Source organism: Aptenodytes forsteri, unplaced genomic scaffold (assembly GCF_000699145.1).
Source record: "Aptenodytes forsteri isolate BGI_AS27 unplaced genomic scaffold, ASM69914v1 Scaffold146, whole genome shotgun sequence".
Classification (NCBI taxonomy): domain Eukaryota; kingdom Metazoa; phylum Chordata; class Aves; order Sphenisciformes; family Spheniscidae; genus Aptenodytes; species Aptenodytes forsteri.
Genome location: NW_008795128.1, coordinates 3,706,596 through 3,720,583, shown reverse-complemented (window position 1 = coordinate 3,720,583; position 13,988 = coordinate 3,706,596). Strand labels below are relative to the sequence as shown.

The following is a 13,988-nucleotide window of genomic DNA, read 5'->3' as shown; positions in this document are numbered from 1 at the left end:
TTACTATGACTGTAACAAGTGTTTAGTTTGCCATCGGTTTCCAGGTCGTTATAAGACTGGTAGCAATCAGTTTCTATACAAAACTGTTTCCGCTATCAGCTGCCATGCAGAATAAACCTTACGTCCTGTAATGCTCATTAAGAATATAGGCTAACACTTAAGTTAACAAAACTAGCCAGCTTTTAACACAACCGTCACCGGGGTGGATGCAAGTTAGGTCCTTTGAAAGCTAATTTTTCAAAGCATTTTTACATTTGGAACTTAGCTTCATGCACAGAAAGGACACAAAATTCTCTTACAATTAATTGGGAAAAAGCAGACCAGTTTACTGCAATGTTACTGGAACCCAGACACCTCACTATCTTATACTGAGTATGGTACCAGCGTGAATGTTGTTGTATGCTGTGATAGCTCTCGTAGTCACACTTGTTGAAACTAGAGTATCTTGCTTAAGGCTTTGTCCAAAATTGCCTCCGATCAGCTGTGTTAAAAATACTTTTTTCTTTCATTTGTTGAAAACGCTCCTAGTGTCACCTAATGGGTTTTTTTCCAATAGATCAGGAAAAATTGGTTTCAAAGTTCATTAATGATTGCATTTTTTTTTTTTTGTCTAGAATGGACGGGAACTCCCTGTGAGACCCAGTGGCAGCCGCCACATCAAGAAGCAGACTTTTGTAGTACATGCTGGGACAGACACAACAGGAGACATATTTTTCATGGAGGTAGAGACAAGAATAATATTAATGCAACGAGTAGCATTCAATAAATAATATTAGAAATCTTATGTAATATTTTGTGCTCCCAGGTATGTGATGATTGCATTGTGCTGAGAAGCAACATTGGAACTGTGTATGAACGTTGGTGGTATGAGAAACTCATCAACATGACTTACTGTCCCAAAACAAAAGTGCTGTGCCTCTGGCGGAGGAATGGTCAGGAGACACAACTGAACAAGTTCTACACAAAGAAGGTATGCATCTTGTTTAATACACACAATGCTGAGGGAAAACTGCATAGAACAAACAAATCCTTGGGTGTCACATTCCGTGTTTAATCAAAAAATAGCATTCTCTCTCCAGCACTGGTTACTGAACTGCAATGGCTGTTTAACAGCACTGACATCTGAAGCTGGCATTATGCCTTGTTATTTGCTTGAAGACAGTAGTACAGCAGGATGTAACTTAGGAAATTACATGTGTAGTTTTTACTTGGTTTTTTGGATAGAAGAAGGAAAGCATCAGTATTACTAAATGTTGCATTATCTTGCAGGCTTTATAAAGGTAGTAAAAATATTGTGGTAGATTCATGGGGAAAAAGCTAAATAAAACTATGTCTTAGTAATTGAGTTGATTGTGTCATTTTTAATGGCAAACCCAAACTGACAAAATAGATAAAAATTTTTCTCCATAAGCCCATGTTTGATTTTTATTTCATATATGCCTACATTCTCTGCTAATATGAAAGCCCTTTTCTTCTCCTTATGATTAATTGCAAATATAAAGAAATAGGTTTAACCTACTAGGAAAACTCCAGTAACTCTTAGAACTCCAGTAACTCCTACACAATGACCAGGAAACAAAATGTAAAGATTTGTAAATGCAAGTAATATATTGAAAGGTTATTATCTTTGAGATATATAAAGGGATTAGATTTCTGCTTCAAAAATTTCATTTTACATAGACCAGGTCGTCATAATGCAGGTGTGAATACAAAGGGAAGGAGGACAAAAGCAGTGTGCTACAGAAGTTACTTGGAAAGCTAATTGCATGTATCTTGGGCTTCAGATAGAAAATTTTCTTAAATTTTACTCTGAGTTTATGGCTTAACATTATTTGATATTAGAGAGGGCAGTTGGAGGAAGATGAATAGAAGAATATGGCATAAGGAAGTTGATATGAATATCAAAAAGGTAGATCATATGGGCATGACCATTAACATTGATTGCTGGAAGCCGAAAGAAAGGGAGAGATGGTGATATTGTTTTGAGGCTTTTTCTACACTAGGAAACTGAGTAAACTTGGTTAGATTGCTCATGAGCATGTGCCAAGCCATGAACTCTTCACTAGCTTGTGCTATGAAATGGTATCATATAGTTTCTCTGTCAACTTGAAAAATAAATATAAATACCATCTAGTAATTAGCTGTGGTTGAACTTCTATAGGCTTTTTGTTGTTATGCACCACATGGGGCTTGTTTTTTTGGTAGAATCTTAGAATCTTGCTGTTCTTTTCCCCTAGTAATTTGGAAAAATAACATCGTATTACTCTTCTTTTATATGTTAGTGTCGGGAATTATACTACTGTGTAAAAGACAGCATGGAGCGAGCAGCAGCAAGACAACAAAGCATTAAACCAGGTACAAGATTTTGCTTGTTGGGAACATTTGTTGTTTAATCTGCAATCAACAAATTTTTTTTATTAATAACTTCTTTGAACATAATCTCCTTTTACTTGGAAATCTGAGGGTAGCTTTGTACATCCGTGTGTATGTAGCAGACTTGGTGTTATCATTAGCTTGCCCCCAGATACCTCACTCTAAATACAAACATAAACAAAACACCTGTATAAAGAAGAGTGGCATTTAAGGAGGACTAGCTGCCAGTAAAATGATAACTAAGAAAAGACTATGAAACTTCAGCTTCACTTTCTCTTCACCGTTGGCTAGCTACTCCTTATATTCCTGATTGAGACATAGAACTATGTTGTCCACTTTGTGTTGAGAATGGAGGCTAATAAATATGCTTGTTTGTCTTAGTGAATCTGCAGTGATGAATCTGCAGCTTTCTGCAGACCTTCAATGCAGAAACCTTTTCTATATCAGAAAGTCTCATACTGGTGCAAGTCAAAAGGTGCAGTTAACCCAATGTCCTTATATCAGTACAACTTCTCCAGTGTTGACATTCTTCTTAGTTTAGCATCGTCATCTGGTACAGGATAGTGTAATTATACCGGTGACACTTTTCTTGGCAAACACCACTTTCCTTTTCCTGTTGAGTCAAAAAAACTAGAAAAGTGGATTTGCAGTTTTGGGAGATTAGTTCTTGGGAAGGCAATTTTCCATTTTTCTTAGTCCCCAGAGAGCAGCAGGTGCTGTATGTACCTGGGTAACAAACATGAAGGTGGCTTTTTTTATACCTTCATAAGATGGTTGTTTCTCCCTTGTTGGAGTCTGTTTGCAGGTTCAGGGTAACATCACTCTGGTTTCGTGTTTTCAAGTTTGATTTTTGTTGCAACTATTTCTTTTTTTTCAAGTGGATGCTGGGACTCTGGGAGCCATGCTTTGAGGTACAAGCCTATTTTAGGTGTGTCTTAATGCCAAATCTAAGGGGTCTACATTTTATACTCATAACTGGCATCAGCATGACTGAGAAAATGACTTGCGTTTAAGTCTAGCATCCTAAGTGCTCAACTCTCAGCTAGCTGTTGGAGCTTGGAAGAGCCACTGTTTTCTTCCTCCTACCATTAGTCCAGTTTAATTTGAGGAGCGGGAGGAAGGACTGGACTTTCACTGAGGGTAGAGGAGGCAAAAGTATCTTTGGAAGCTATTTTAAGACTTGGGCAATAATGTAGTATTAAAAATGTGTTTGAAAGCCATTCTCCAGAGTTCAGTGGTTCTGCACAAATGATGATTTTTTAAAAAAATCATTATAAGAAAGCATTTTCTAGCTGAAGTGAATGATGTAAAAGAAACTAGATGAAAATGCCTAGACTGTCATCTATTAATGTCCTCTATTAAATTGTCATTGTTGTAACCATGTTGACTTTTTCATTGTTGAAAGCATAAAACAATGCCATACAAAAATCATCAAGCTCACAAATGCAAGCCTAGTTTGTACTTGCTTATGTGTTTGTACTTAAGTCTGTGCTGTCTGTGGTGTTATGTAATTGCAGTCTTACCATGCAGAAATGAAATGTGTCATTTAAAACAAACAAACAAAACCCCAATATGAACTACAATAAATACAGACTGAGCTGACATCTATGTCCCTTCATGTAACCAGGATGAAATTTGTTATGATACTTAAAAGTCTAGTGGTTCTCAGAAGGCTGTCATTAGTGAGTGGACTCTACTGAAGTGCTGCCTACTATTCTTAGTAGTGTTCTCTTGCTATGCACATCAGATGGAAATTATGTTTTTATTGTTTTATATTCCCCTTCTACATATCATGACTTGGCTGACTGCTTTCTGTTCTTTCTCTCTCTCTCTTTCTCTCTCTGGATATTTTTGTTTGTTTGTTTTCCTTTGATTTTTTTTTTTTTTTTAATTAACATATCACAGGCCCTGAGTTGGGTGGTGAGTTCCCTGTGCAGGATATGAAAACTGGTGAAGGAGGTCTTCTTCAGGTCACACTGGAAGGCATTAACCTGAAATTTATGCACAGTCAGGTATGAGGAAAATCCGTGAGAACACTGTGAGCATGAAGCTTTTTGCAGCACGCCTGTATATGTGTTTCCTCTTCCCAGAGTATCAACAAGGACAAGGGATAGCGTGATGGGGGTAAAAAAGCGTATGTATATTTGCACACAAACACACATGCACATATATATATATATGAGTATATATGTAAAAATGTACTGAAATTAAATATCCTCAGGAAAACTATAATCAATGGAAGAAAAACATTGATACAGGTTTCAACTTCTTGTTTCTGGTGGTCTGAATGGTCTAAGCACAAAACAAATGGTAGCCAGTATATTAAGGGACAGAAAAAGTGATCAATAGTAATCTAAACTGCCATAATGCATCACACTGTGAACATATCCTGATGGCATACGCAGTCAACCTTAAAGATATAGTGTTTGAATATTGCAGGTACAGAGGGCAACCTTCTGCATCATATTTAATCTGTCTTGTTTTAAAATTTGAGAAACCATCTGTAGAATTTAGTATGAAAATAAAATGGGAAAGTGGCTCTTGCTGTTATTCACAAAAATAAGAAAAAATTACTGATTTTTTTTTTTTTCCTTCCGAATAGCAGATCTCTTGGGCATAGAGGAAACACAACTAGAATTGTCATTTCTTCCTTTCTCTGGATGTTGTTTCTGTTGCTTCCTTTTATCCTTGTTTTTTATTTTGCTTTGTGTTTTTTTGTTTTGCATATGATCTTAAATGCATGCTATGCTAGACGATAGAATCGATTTTTAGGGGGGAGAGAGAGAGACAAAGTGTGTGTGTGTGTGTGAGAGAGAGAGAGAGAGAGAGAGAAAGAAAAGCTTCTGTCAGTCCTCTGTGGAGTTTTTTTTTCCTTTCTTCCTGACTAGACTTTTCTCCCCACACAAGCTTTATTCTTCTTTGAGGATACATCAGTGTAGATCCCACTGGAAGTGCATGTGCATCTCAAACACACATGCTCAGAATCTTTAATACTTCTCCCAAGGTCACAGCAGCACCATGTGCCTCTCTTGAGTTTGTATGTGCCAGTATAAGGAGTGGAGAGTTGTGAACCTCCTTCAGTTTTCTTCCTGTCTATTACCAGGGTAGAACCCGGACTACAGCTGACCTGCTGTAGTATTTCAAACCTACTCTGTGATGGAACAGTCTACCTGTATGACTTAGTTATAGGTTTTAACTTTTTATTGGATATGCCGAAATATGAAGAACTGCAGGAGGAACTCATCAGTAGTACAGAATGAATTTTCATAGTTACTGGAAATGGCACGTCTAAAGCCTTTGAAAATTAAACGCTGCTCTTGAAGCAACAGTTTGATATCATTATAGACGGACGTAATAGAAATTACTTTGTCCTAAGGTAAGGACACACCATAGGGAATGTTCTGTTTGCTTCTCATTTTTCTTCTGCCAGAAGTCAAAAAAGATGCTGAGCTCAGACTGCTCATCTCTTGAACAGAACATCCAGGCATATATGCATTTGCAGTGAGAAAAGATATATAAGAAGGTAGCCACATCATCATCATGATGGTTTCTTAAGTGTAACAGGCATCTTCACAAGACAAAGACACTCAGTGTTAAGTACATAGTAAGCACACATGTATCTGTCCAAAAGAAAAACTCCAAATCCTAGAACATACCCTTGTCCTTAAAGTCAAAGCCTTTTTTTTTTTTCCCTGAAAGACTGGAATGACATTCTGAAAGAAACCTTAGGGAAACCTAGTACTGATAGTTACTATACAACTGTCAGGACCATTACCAGTTGAATTTCATACCACAGATAACTGAGTCCTGTGCTACCACCAGCACTCCTAGAGTACTAGCTTTATCATACCTTTCCTTACAGAGAATGGTGTTCTAATTTGCTGTCCGTGGTGAAAATTACTACATCTTTTCTGGAAGACAGTCTGTGCAGGTCAGACCCAGAAAGTGTGCCAGCTGTCTCCCCCACCTGAAAGATTATTCCTCCTCTTCATCACCTTTCCAATGAGCCTGTAGCCAGATCAGTTTCCATTACTTAAGTTGGATATTGAAACAAGTACAGTTCTGGAAAATATACTTCATTTATTTGATATGTTTAATTCTTGGTCTGTTAGATTTACACTGCCAGCTGGCAAGGGCATTCAGTACCATTTAGTGGACCTAAGACATATTCTTGTTTTCCTTCTCAAAGCAAAGTGTCTAAACAGATATCAAAAGTCTACCATTTGAGGGTCTGTGTAGAATGGACAACTGTAGCAGTTACATAAAGGACTCCTACTAGTTGCACCATACAAAAAAAATCCCCTCCAATTTCATAATCTGTGGAGCTAAAGGATGTTTGCATTCTTATTCTAAAACTCATCAACCAGCCTGCTTTCTTAATAAAAGGTCTGCTGTTCTAGATGAATTTTCCTTTCCAATTTTCATATAAATTATATGAATTTCTCCCTAAGGCAGTTGATTTCAGAATATGTATATGAGCATGATTAAAACCAGGATCCTATAGCTGTTTCTCTGTGTTGAAAATGGCTTTTTCTGTTTCTATTGAATTTGGATGGGGATACTAACCAACAAATGCCTACAGGACCTCATCAGGCACAGCTTTCTCTTCATCTTCCTTTTCTTACTCCATATACAGGCCCTGTTCTTGACCCTCTTTCCAAGTACTCTTTTCAGCAATGAAGCTTACTAAAAGAAGGGATTTCTGTTGCTCTGCTTGGTTGGACACCATAGAAATAATTCATTTAGAACGTAGGAAGAACATACCTTTTATAAATAAAAAGATAAATGGAGTCTATTCTGTCCTACCTGAGAAGGCTGAACATACTGCTTCAGTGTTAGAATGGTGCTTGCTTTCATGAAACTGTTTTTGAAAGCCGTTGATTTGCAGCGTGTATATGTTCTTACCGCCTTATGAATTCCTCAGGAAATGTCTTGGATGCATGGTGGGCCAACCTGTTATTGACACGATAGTTGTCTTTACTGTTCACAAATGGTCTCACCATGCTGGCAGCGCCCATAAGTTTAAGAAGAAAGAATGTTAAAGTCTATCTGTGCCTAGCAGGTCAGAGGAAGTCCTTTGGAATAGGGAGGAATCAAGTGTACCTGTGGCATTGGCAGACTATTCTGAGTTTGCATCTACAAATTATGTTATAATATTGGGCCTCAGTAACTCTGTCCCCATTATGAATTCATCTGTGTCAAAAATAGATGGAAGTTTAATAAAATGCAGCAGGCACATGCCCATCTACAGTAGGATCCACACTGAATGCTCTGTCTTGAAGAACCACAGTTTTTCCCTAGGGTAAGTAACTGTTACTTCCTTTACGCTTGTTTTCTGATTGAGTGAGAGGAGAGCATCTCTGTCCCTTAAACAATATAACAAGAAATTGCCCATCAACTCATATGTCTTCTGAAAACTGATAACTTACTGTAATTGTGACAAACTCGATAAATTCTTATCTCATTCATAATTCTTGTGGAAATGCAGCACTCCTTAACATTATACTCAGATCATGAGCACATGGGGCAGTCAAGTCTTTTAGGCAGCTTTACTGTTACCAGATAAAACAACAAATGTTTCACCTGAGCCTTTCTATTGACTTTCTGAATTTTGTACATTAGACTACTAGCAAAAACATTTCACAGAAAATATTACAGAAAAAGGAAGCTAAGTGCAATAAAGAAAGTGTTCTGTTATTGACTTGTTTACTCTGTAACTATTCCTCAAAAAATAAAATGTTTTCGACCAACTAAACTGACATAGAACATCGGTGAAGACAGGCAAACAAAAAAGATGGGATTAAGTCTCCTTTCCCTGAGTGCTTGAATGTAAGCAGAAAGCAAGCTTCAGATTTTCTGATTAAGTAAGTGGAAGTTTAGTTTTTTATATTGAGCAAAAAATATCCTGGGTCTGTTTTAGGTCTCTGCTAATAAAAAAAATAATAAAACCCCTTTAACTTGAAAATCAACCCGATTTCTCTCAGATGTATGGTGCATTTACTGACCTCTATTGATACAGATAAGCCTGTTTCTTAAAAAAAACACAACGATTTCTGGTGTTGACTCCTTTGCCTTTCTTGGGTGGCATATCATCTATGATTACAAGGATGTTGCTAGTATTGGATTCAAAAGGGTTGCAGAGATTTCCTTTCCCTTCTTTCCAAGACAATGAAGTTTCTCCAGTAACATTTTTAAAAAAAAGGTCCTGAGATCATGGTGTCATAAGTGTATAGGCACTGAAAGTATCAATCCAGACTACTGGAATACAGTCCTGCAAGGGTCTCTCTAAGGTATTGGACATAGACTGACTCTGAATGCTAGGACAATGTTATTCTTAGTGTTTCTCTTGCCTTGAAAAAGCAAGTATGTTAGAAACTGGAATATGGAATTGATTCCTTATAGCACTTTCTACAGATTCTTCTGTCTGTGTACTCACTCTGACTCTTTTGGAGATGTGCATATAAGAAGGGGCTGTTTTGTATCTTGAAATAGATTGGATATTGAACAAACTCCTTGTGCTCAGAGAACTTGTTTATTTATGCAGTCTTGGCATCTTGGTTCTGGACTGAAAAACCTAGTCATGTAGTTCAACTGTTTTGTCTTCTGGGGTTCACGTATGTAAAACATGAGTTTAAAGCAGGTTTGTTTTGTAAGTGACTGCTCAGCTGGCAGCAGCCATAATGTGAAGTGAGAAAATAGAGAAGGGTCCAAACTCTCCCATCCTGCTTTAAGCAGAAAACTGCTAGTGACTGTTAAAGGAGACAGTTCCAAGAGTAAGTATGCAGATTATGTCTCATAAACCCTAGTAAAGTCCTAAACGGCAAGGCTCTCAGGGAGAAGGAAGAGTAGTTGTTCCTCATTGGATTAAATTCGACTACTGGATAGGTTAGAAGGATCTGTGTCAGGGTGGGAAGTATAGTGCCCCTTACCTGCCCTCTGTGCTGGAGGAGGATGCATGGAGGGGCAGAAACTAACTGGGATGGATCAGAGGTTACAAATCGTGCCAAATTTGGGAGCCAGCTTTTTTCTCGTCCCCCTTTTCTGTTATATTTCAGGTGTGTTGGTATTCTTTTTGCAATAACTCATTTGAGTGCCTGAAGGGGTAGCAATGTTGGATATGTCAGAGTTACTAACTCCTTCGTTTCTCTTCCATGCTTTCTCCTCCTGCAAGGAGCGGAAGGTACTTCATCTTCTGCTGTCTTCGCTTCTTAGCGCTTTTAAGTTATTTGTTGATTTCTAGCATTGTGGCAAGTTTGTCTTTTGAATATTTATTTCACCCTTTATTTATATATTAAACTGTAAATGAACCGGTAGTGTATATTACAACACTTCAGGTTGTATCCGCTGTGATGATGATTTTGTTTAATTTTGGTTTTTAGTTTAAAAATAACAAACCTGACTAATTTTATGTTACTTTTCCTCCTGTTTTTGTAGGTTTTCATAGAGCTGAATCACATTAAAAAGTGCAATACTGTGCGAGGAGTCTTTGTCCTGGAGGAATTTGGTAATTACATTATTTTGATATTAGGTCTGTACTCACATGGCAGTAACTCAAATTTCCAGTCTTCAGATTCAGAGTTGCACTGCAGTTTCAAAGATGGGAGATAAATGTAGATTGCACGTGAGAAGTTGCCTAACTGAGAGATGGGTGACTTAACATAAAAATTTACACATTAATTTTCATCGTATTAAGATTTGTGGCCTAGGTGCTTTTTGTTAATAGACAAAGAAGATGTTCTGAGTCTTCTGAAACAAACAAAACAACAGTTAAACTTGGATGTGTGTAGGAATTTTCTTTGGTATGTTCCTTTTTCACCTGAAAAGCCACATTTTTAAGCAGGACTTATAGCTGATCTTTCTCAACAAACTATGCTTTCATTACAAAGAATTACTGTTAATTGCAAAGTTTCCTCTTTGCTCTATGTGGAATTTCATTTTTGTTGTATGGAGCAGATAATGTTTTGTCAGGTTGCACTTTATCCTGTGGTTTTTGTTTCAGAGCATGACTGGTAAAGAGTGGAAAAGTAAAGGTTAAGTAGAATAGAGAATTTGTGCTATTTTGGTCAGTTATTGCTATTACATATAATCTGCCTACAGTGTAGTTTGGGGAAAATTCTGGGTTACTATTCAGTGTTACTGTCAGTCACACTATACTTAGTGACTTCAGATGCAGGTCTCCAGAAGAATGATCCACATACTTCTCTTGAAATAGTCCCCAAACCCATATTGGTTTATTCTTCCACCCATCTGTGAGACATTTGTCTAGGTCTTAAGTGTATGTATGAAACATTTAAAAAGAAGATAAAATTTACAACATTCTTTCCGTAGTAGATCAGCATCCATACTTTGGCCGTTAATCAAAATCTAAATCAGCAGCTCCCTTTACCAAGACTCTCATTGTTCGTTGGTGCTCTGAATAGAATGTTCTGGCTGAGGGATTGTCTCTTAGAATATAAAAGACAGTTAATATGAGATTGCTGAAATTAATGTCTTTGTCCATAATAATGTGTTGTCTCCTTTCGGTGATACAAAGGTATAAGGTATTCAAATGACAAAGCCTTTCTGACTATTGCAGTTTGCTTGTTGTTTGCCATAAACTAATCTCCCAGAAGTCTGGGATTTGAATTTGTGAACAATTTTTTCCCATTTTCTGAAAATGTTGTTCATGGTTCAAATGATCAGATCAGTGTATTTAAACCCTGAAAAATTTCTAATAGTTTAGATGTTCAGAAGTTGTCTGCACTTTATGGTTGCATATTCCTTTGATACCACGTTTTCACCCTGACGGGCATGATTCATTTTACTACTTACAGAAATTGCTTAAGGCTGTAAACTCATCAACTTATTGATGAGTTTTACAAAGATGAAAGTTAAGAAGCCATAAAATTAGCTTAAAGAATGGCTTCAGCTTCTGAAATCTTTAACTTAAAAGACATTACTTCGATCAGAAATGAAGTTTGCATCATTTTTTGAGAGGTTTTAACTCAAAGTATTTCTTTTAATAGTTTGTTTAAATTGCACAAGAAGAAAGACAGTCTTTCACTTAGTTATTTCCAGTCAACTTCTATTGATGACTCTGTAATACAGCATTTAGCCCCTAAATAATGACTGGCATAACTGTAAGAAAAAGAACTTTTTTTACTGAAAATTTTGTAATTAAGGGCCTACTGCAAAAGCTAGAATTGTGATATAGAACTTATGAAAGGGTAATTTTAAGAAGTAATTAAAAATAAACTGGGAGTTGGACACTACAAGCAAAAACTGAGAAATTAAACCAATTAAATTACAAATACCCTCCTCCCAAAATAGAGGGCACAGACAAGAACCAATTTAAATGTACCAAATGAGATTTACAATTTGCCCATCCAGCTAATAAAGTTTCTTCAAGAAAGATGTTGCAGGGGAGCTAAGCTTTCTTCTTGTGCAGAGATGAGAGACTACCTCAGAGCTACTTTTTTAATTGTTATAAAGATGAGAAGATATGCTAATCTGTCCTGTTCAAGAGAAATTAACATGTTAATTTGTTAATAGTAAACTAATCACATTCACCAAAAACTTGCGTGGACTTGTTAAGAATGAAGTTATTTAGCTGTGTTAAACATTGTGAACCTTGCAATCAGATTTGTTATAGTAGGACTATACTGAAGCACTACCTCCTCTTAGAAAAGTAGAGTGTGGTAAGCATGCATACTCCAGTCTGGTGGGAAATACTTCAATGCAAGATTCGTTTATTTGATTTTGCCAAGCATGAGTGCTCCAAGTTTAGTGATACCGCAGCAGGAAATTAAAGGTCTGTTTGTGTTAATGCTGGGTTTAGATGGCAGCATGAAAGTTGGAATTGTGATTTCAGAGCAGGATGCAAGCAGAAGTTCAGGAATTGTTGCCCACAAATGGAAGTGGAGATTTAAGTAAGTGAGGAAATGTAAGGCTCTTCCCTCTGGAATTTGAGTTACTGCTGTGTACTTGTGCTTTACTTTCTTGTGGCCCCTTCACCGCCGCTGCTATGAAAACCTTCATTCTCCAGCAGGTAAAGTGATGTCCCCTAAACTCATTCTATGCTAGCGCCATATTTTCATTCACAGGACCAAATGCTGCAGGATGGTGCTTAATAATTTACTCCCTTCATCCACTTAGTTCAACAGCATCAGGAATAACTTTTAATGTTAGAAGAAAAGTGCTTCTGCTAATCTCTTAATTTGAGGCTTGGTTCTTTTTTTCTTTTTTTCTTTTTGTTGTTCTTCTTTTTTCTTTGTATTCTGCAGCGGTAGTGCTTTGACTTTCTGAGTGTAAATCCAAACCCACTCTTTTTACTCTTCCTAACTCAGTCCTCTCAGGAGAATTTTCCCCATTGGAAGGACTGTGAAGGAGTACTTTACTTAAAGACAAGGCAACTTACTGACTGTGAAGTGGGGAGACAGTACCTTGCCTAGGTGCTCTCCTGTTCCCTCTCTTCCTATTCTCAATTATGATACAGGACTTTACAGCTTCCCTTCTCTCCTTCCCTCGTGGCACAAGGTCCTTACAGCTTTCCCTTCCTGCCTTTTGAAGAGTATATGAACAGTTGTATGTTATCCAGTGGGCAGTGAGACTTACACAGCTGTAAAAGTCCTACCCTATTTGGCTGTGCACCAGCCTCACTCCCACCTTTATCCCCTGGTGACATGGAGTTAATTTGGAACATCTGGTGCAACGGGTAAGGTAGCTTGGATGTGCACCTCCTTATCTCCCCAACTCTAGTCACTGGTATCACTGGGGCAGTGCAGCCTGGGTGTGCACTTCCCATGTTTCTCAGTCCTTAATGTAACTGACAACTCCAAGAAAAGCGAGAATTGAAAAATTAAACAAAAGTATTAATTACTTTTTACAACCATATTCTGTACTTTTCACTAGTTTTTTTCAAGAATGACAATACCGTGACATACAAGAATTAGTAGGCACTGGTTTATATTCAGAGTACTTTCTCAAACCCAGTCTGCACTGCCTACTTTTGGCCCCTTAGAGTGTGATCCGTCTCCCTCTCCAGCGTTTAGCTGTGTCATATCATAGTTGAAAAGATGACATCTGCATGGATAGGTTTTGTTGTGGACTTTTCCTAGTTATTCATACTGAACTCATCTGCCTCTGTTTCTTTTCTTGTCACTAGTACTATGTGTAATAAAACATTTACCCTTCCTCTATGAACCTGGTATGATTTGGTTTTGCATAATTTCTGTATTGCTGCTTCTAAATTTTTTTGTTGTGACACAGAAATTCCATGGCAAATTTCAGCTATTCTGGAAGGGAAGTATTCAAAGTTGGTCTTGGTATTCCACTGATCTTAAACTTGACATTTGTATGTTCTTAGTGTGGTCTTTGTTCTCTCCTGGTGATTTCCCATGGTATCTGTTCACAACAAGATTTGTAGACCAAGTGTGGGTCAAAGGCACAGTTCAGATGCAGTGCACACTAATGGGATGGTTACAGCTTGCTTTTTTATGCATTCCACAATGAGAACAAAAGGCGAACTTTCTTTAGCTATATTATGCCTGTTTTCCTTTCTGTTAGTTTGAGGCAGTGCAGGATCAAGAGATGAAAAATAGATCCCCCCCCCCCCCCCCCCACCCCCACATCCTTTT

At 37.5% G+C, this 13,988-nt stretch overlaps 1 protein-coding gene across 2 annotated transcripts in view; it reads left to right on the top strand.

Moving 5' to 3' along the window:
* Positions 1–13,988, top strand: part of MADD (MAP kinase activating death domain) — a 64,126-nt gene that overhangs the window by 45,563 nt on the left and 4,575 nt on the right. For both annotated transcript variants that reach the window (XM_019471616.1, XM_019471615.1), the window contains exons 29-33: positions 615–722; positions 806–970; positions 2,283–2,355; positions 4,279–4,385; positions 9,808–9,877. In XM_019471616.1, coding sequence (XP_019327161.1) covers positions 615–722; positions 806–970; positions 2,283–2,355; positions 4,279–4,385; positions 9,808–9,877 — 523 coding nt within the window. The remainder of the gene's footprint in view (positions 1–614; positions 723–805; positions 971–2,282; positions 2,356–4,278; positions 4,386–9,807; positions 9,878–13,988) is intronic.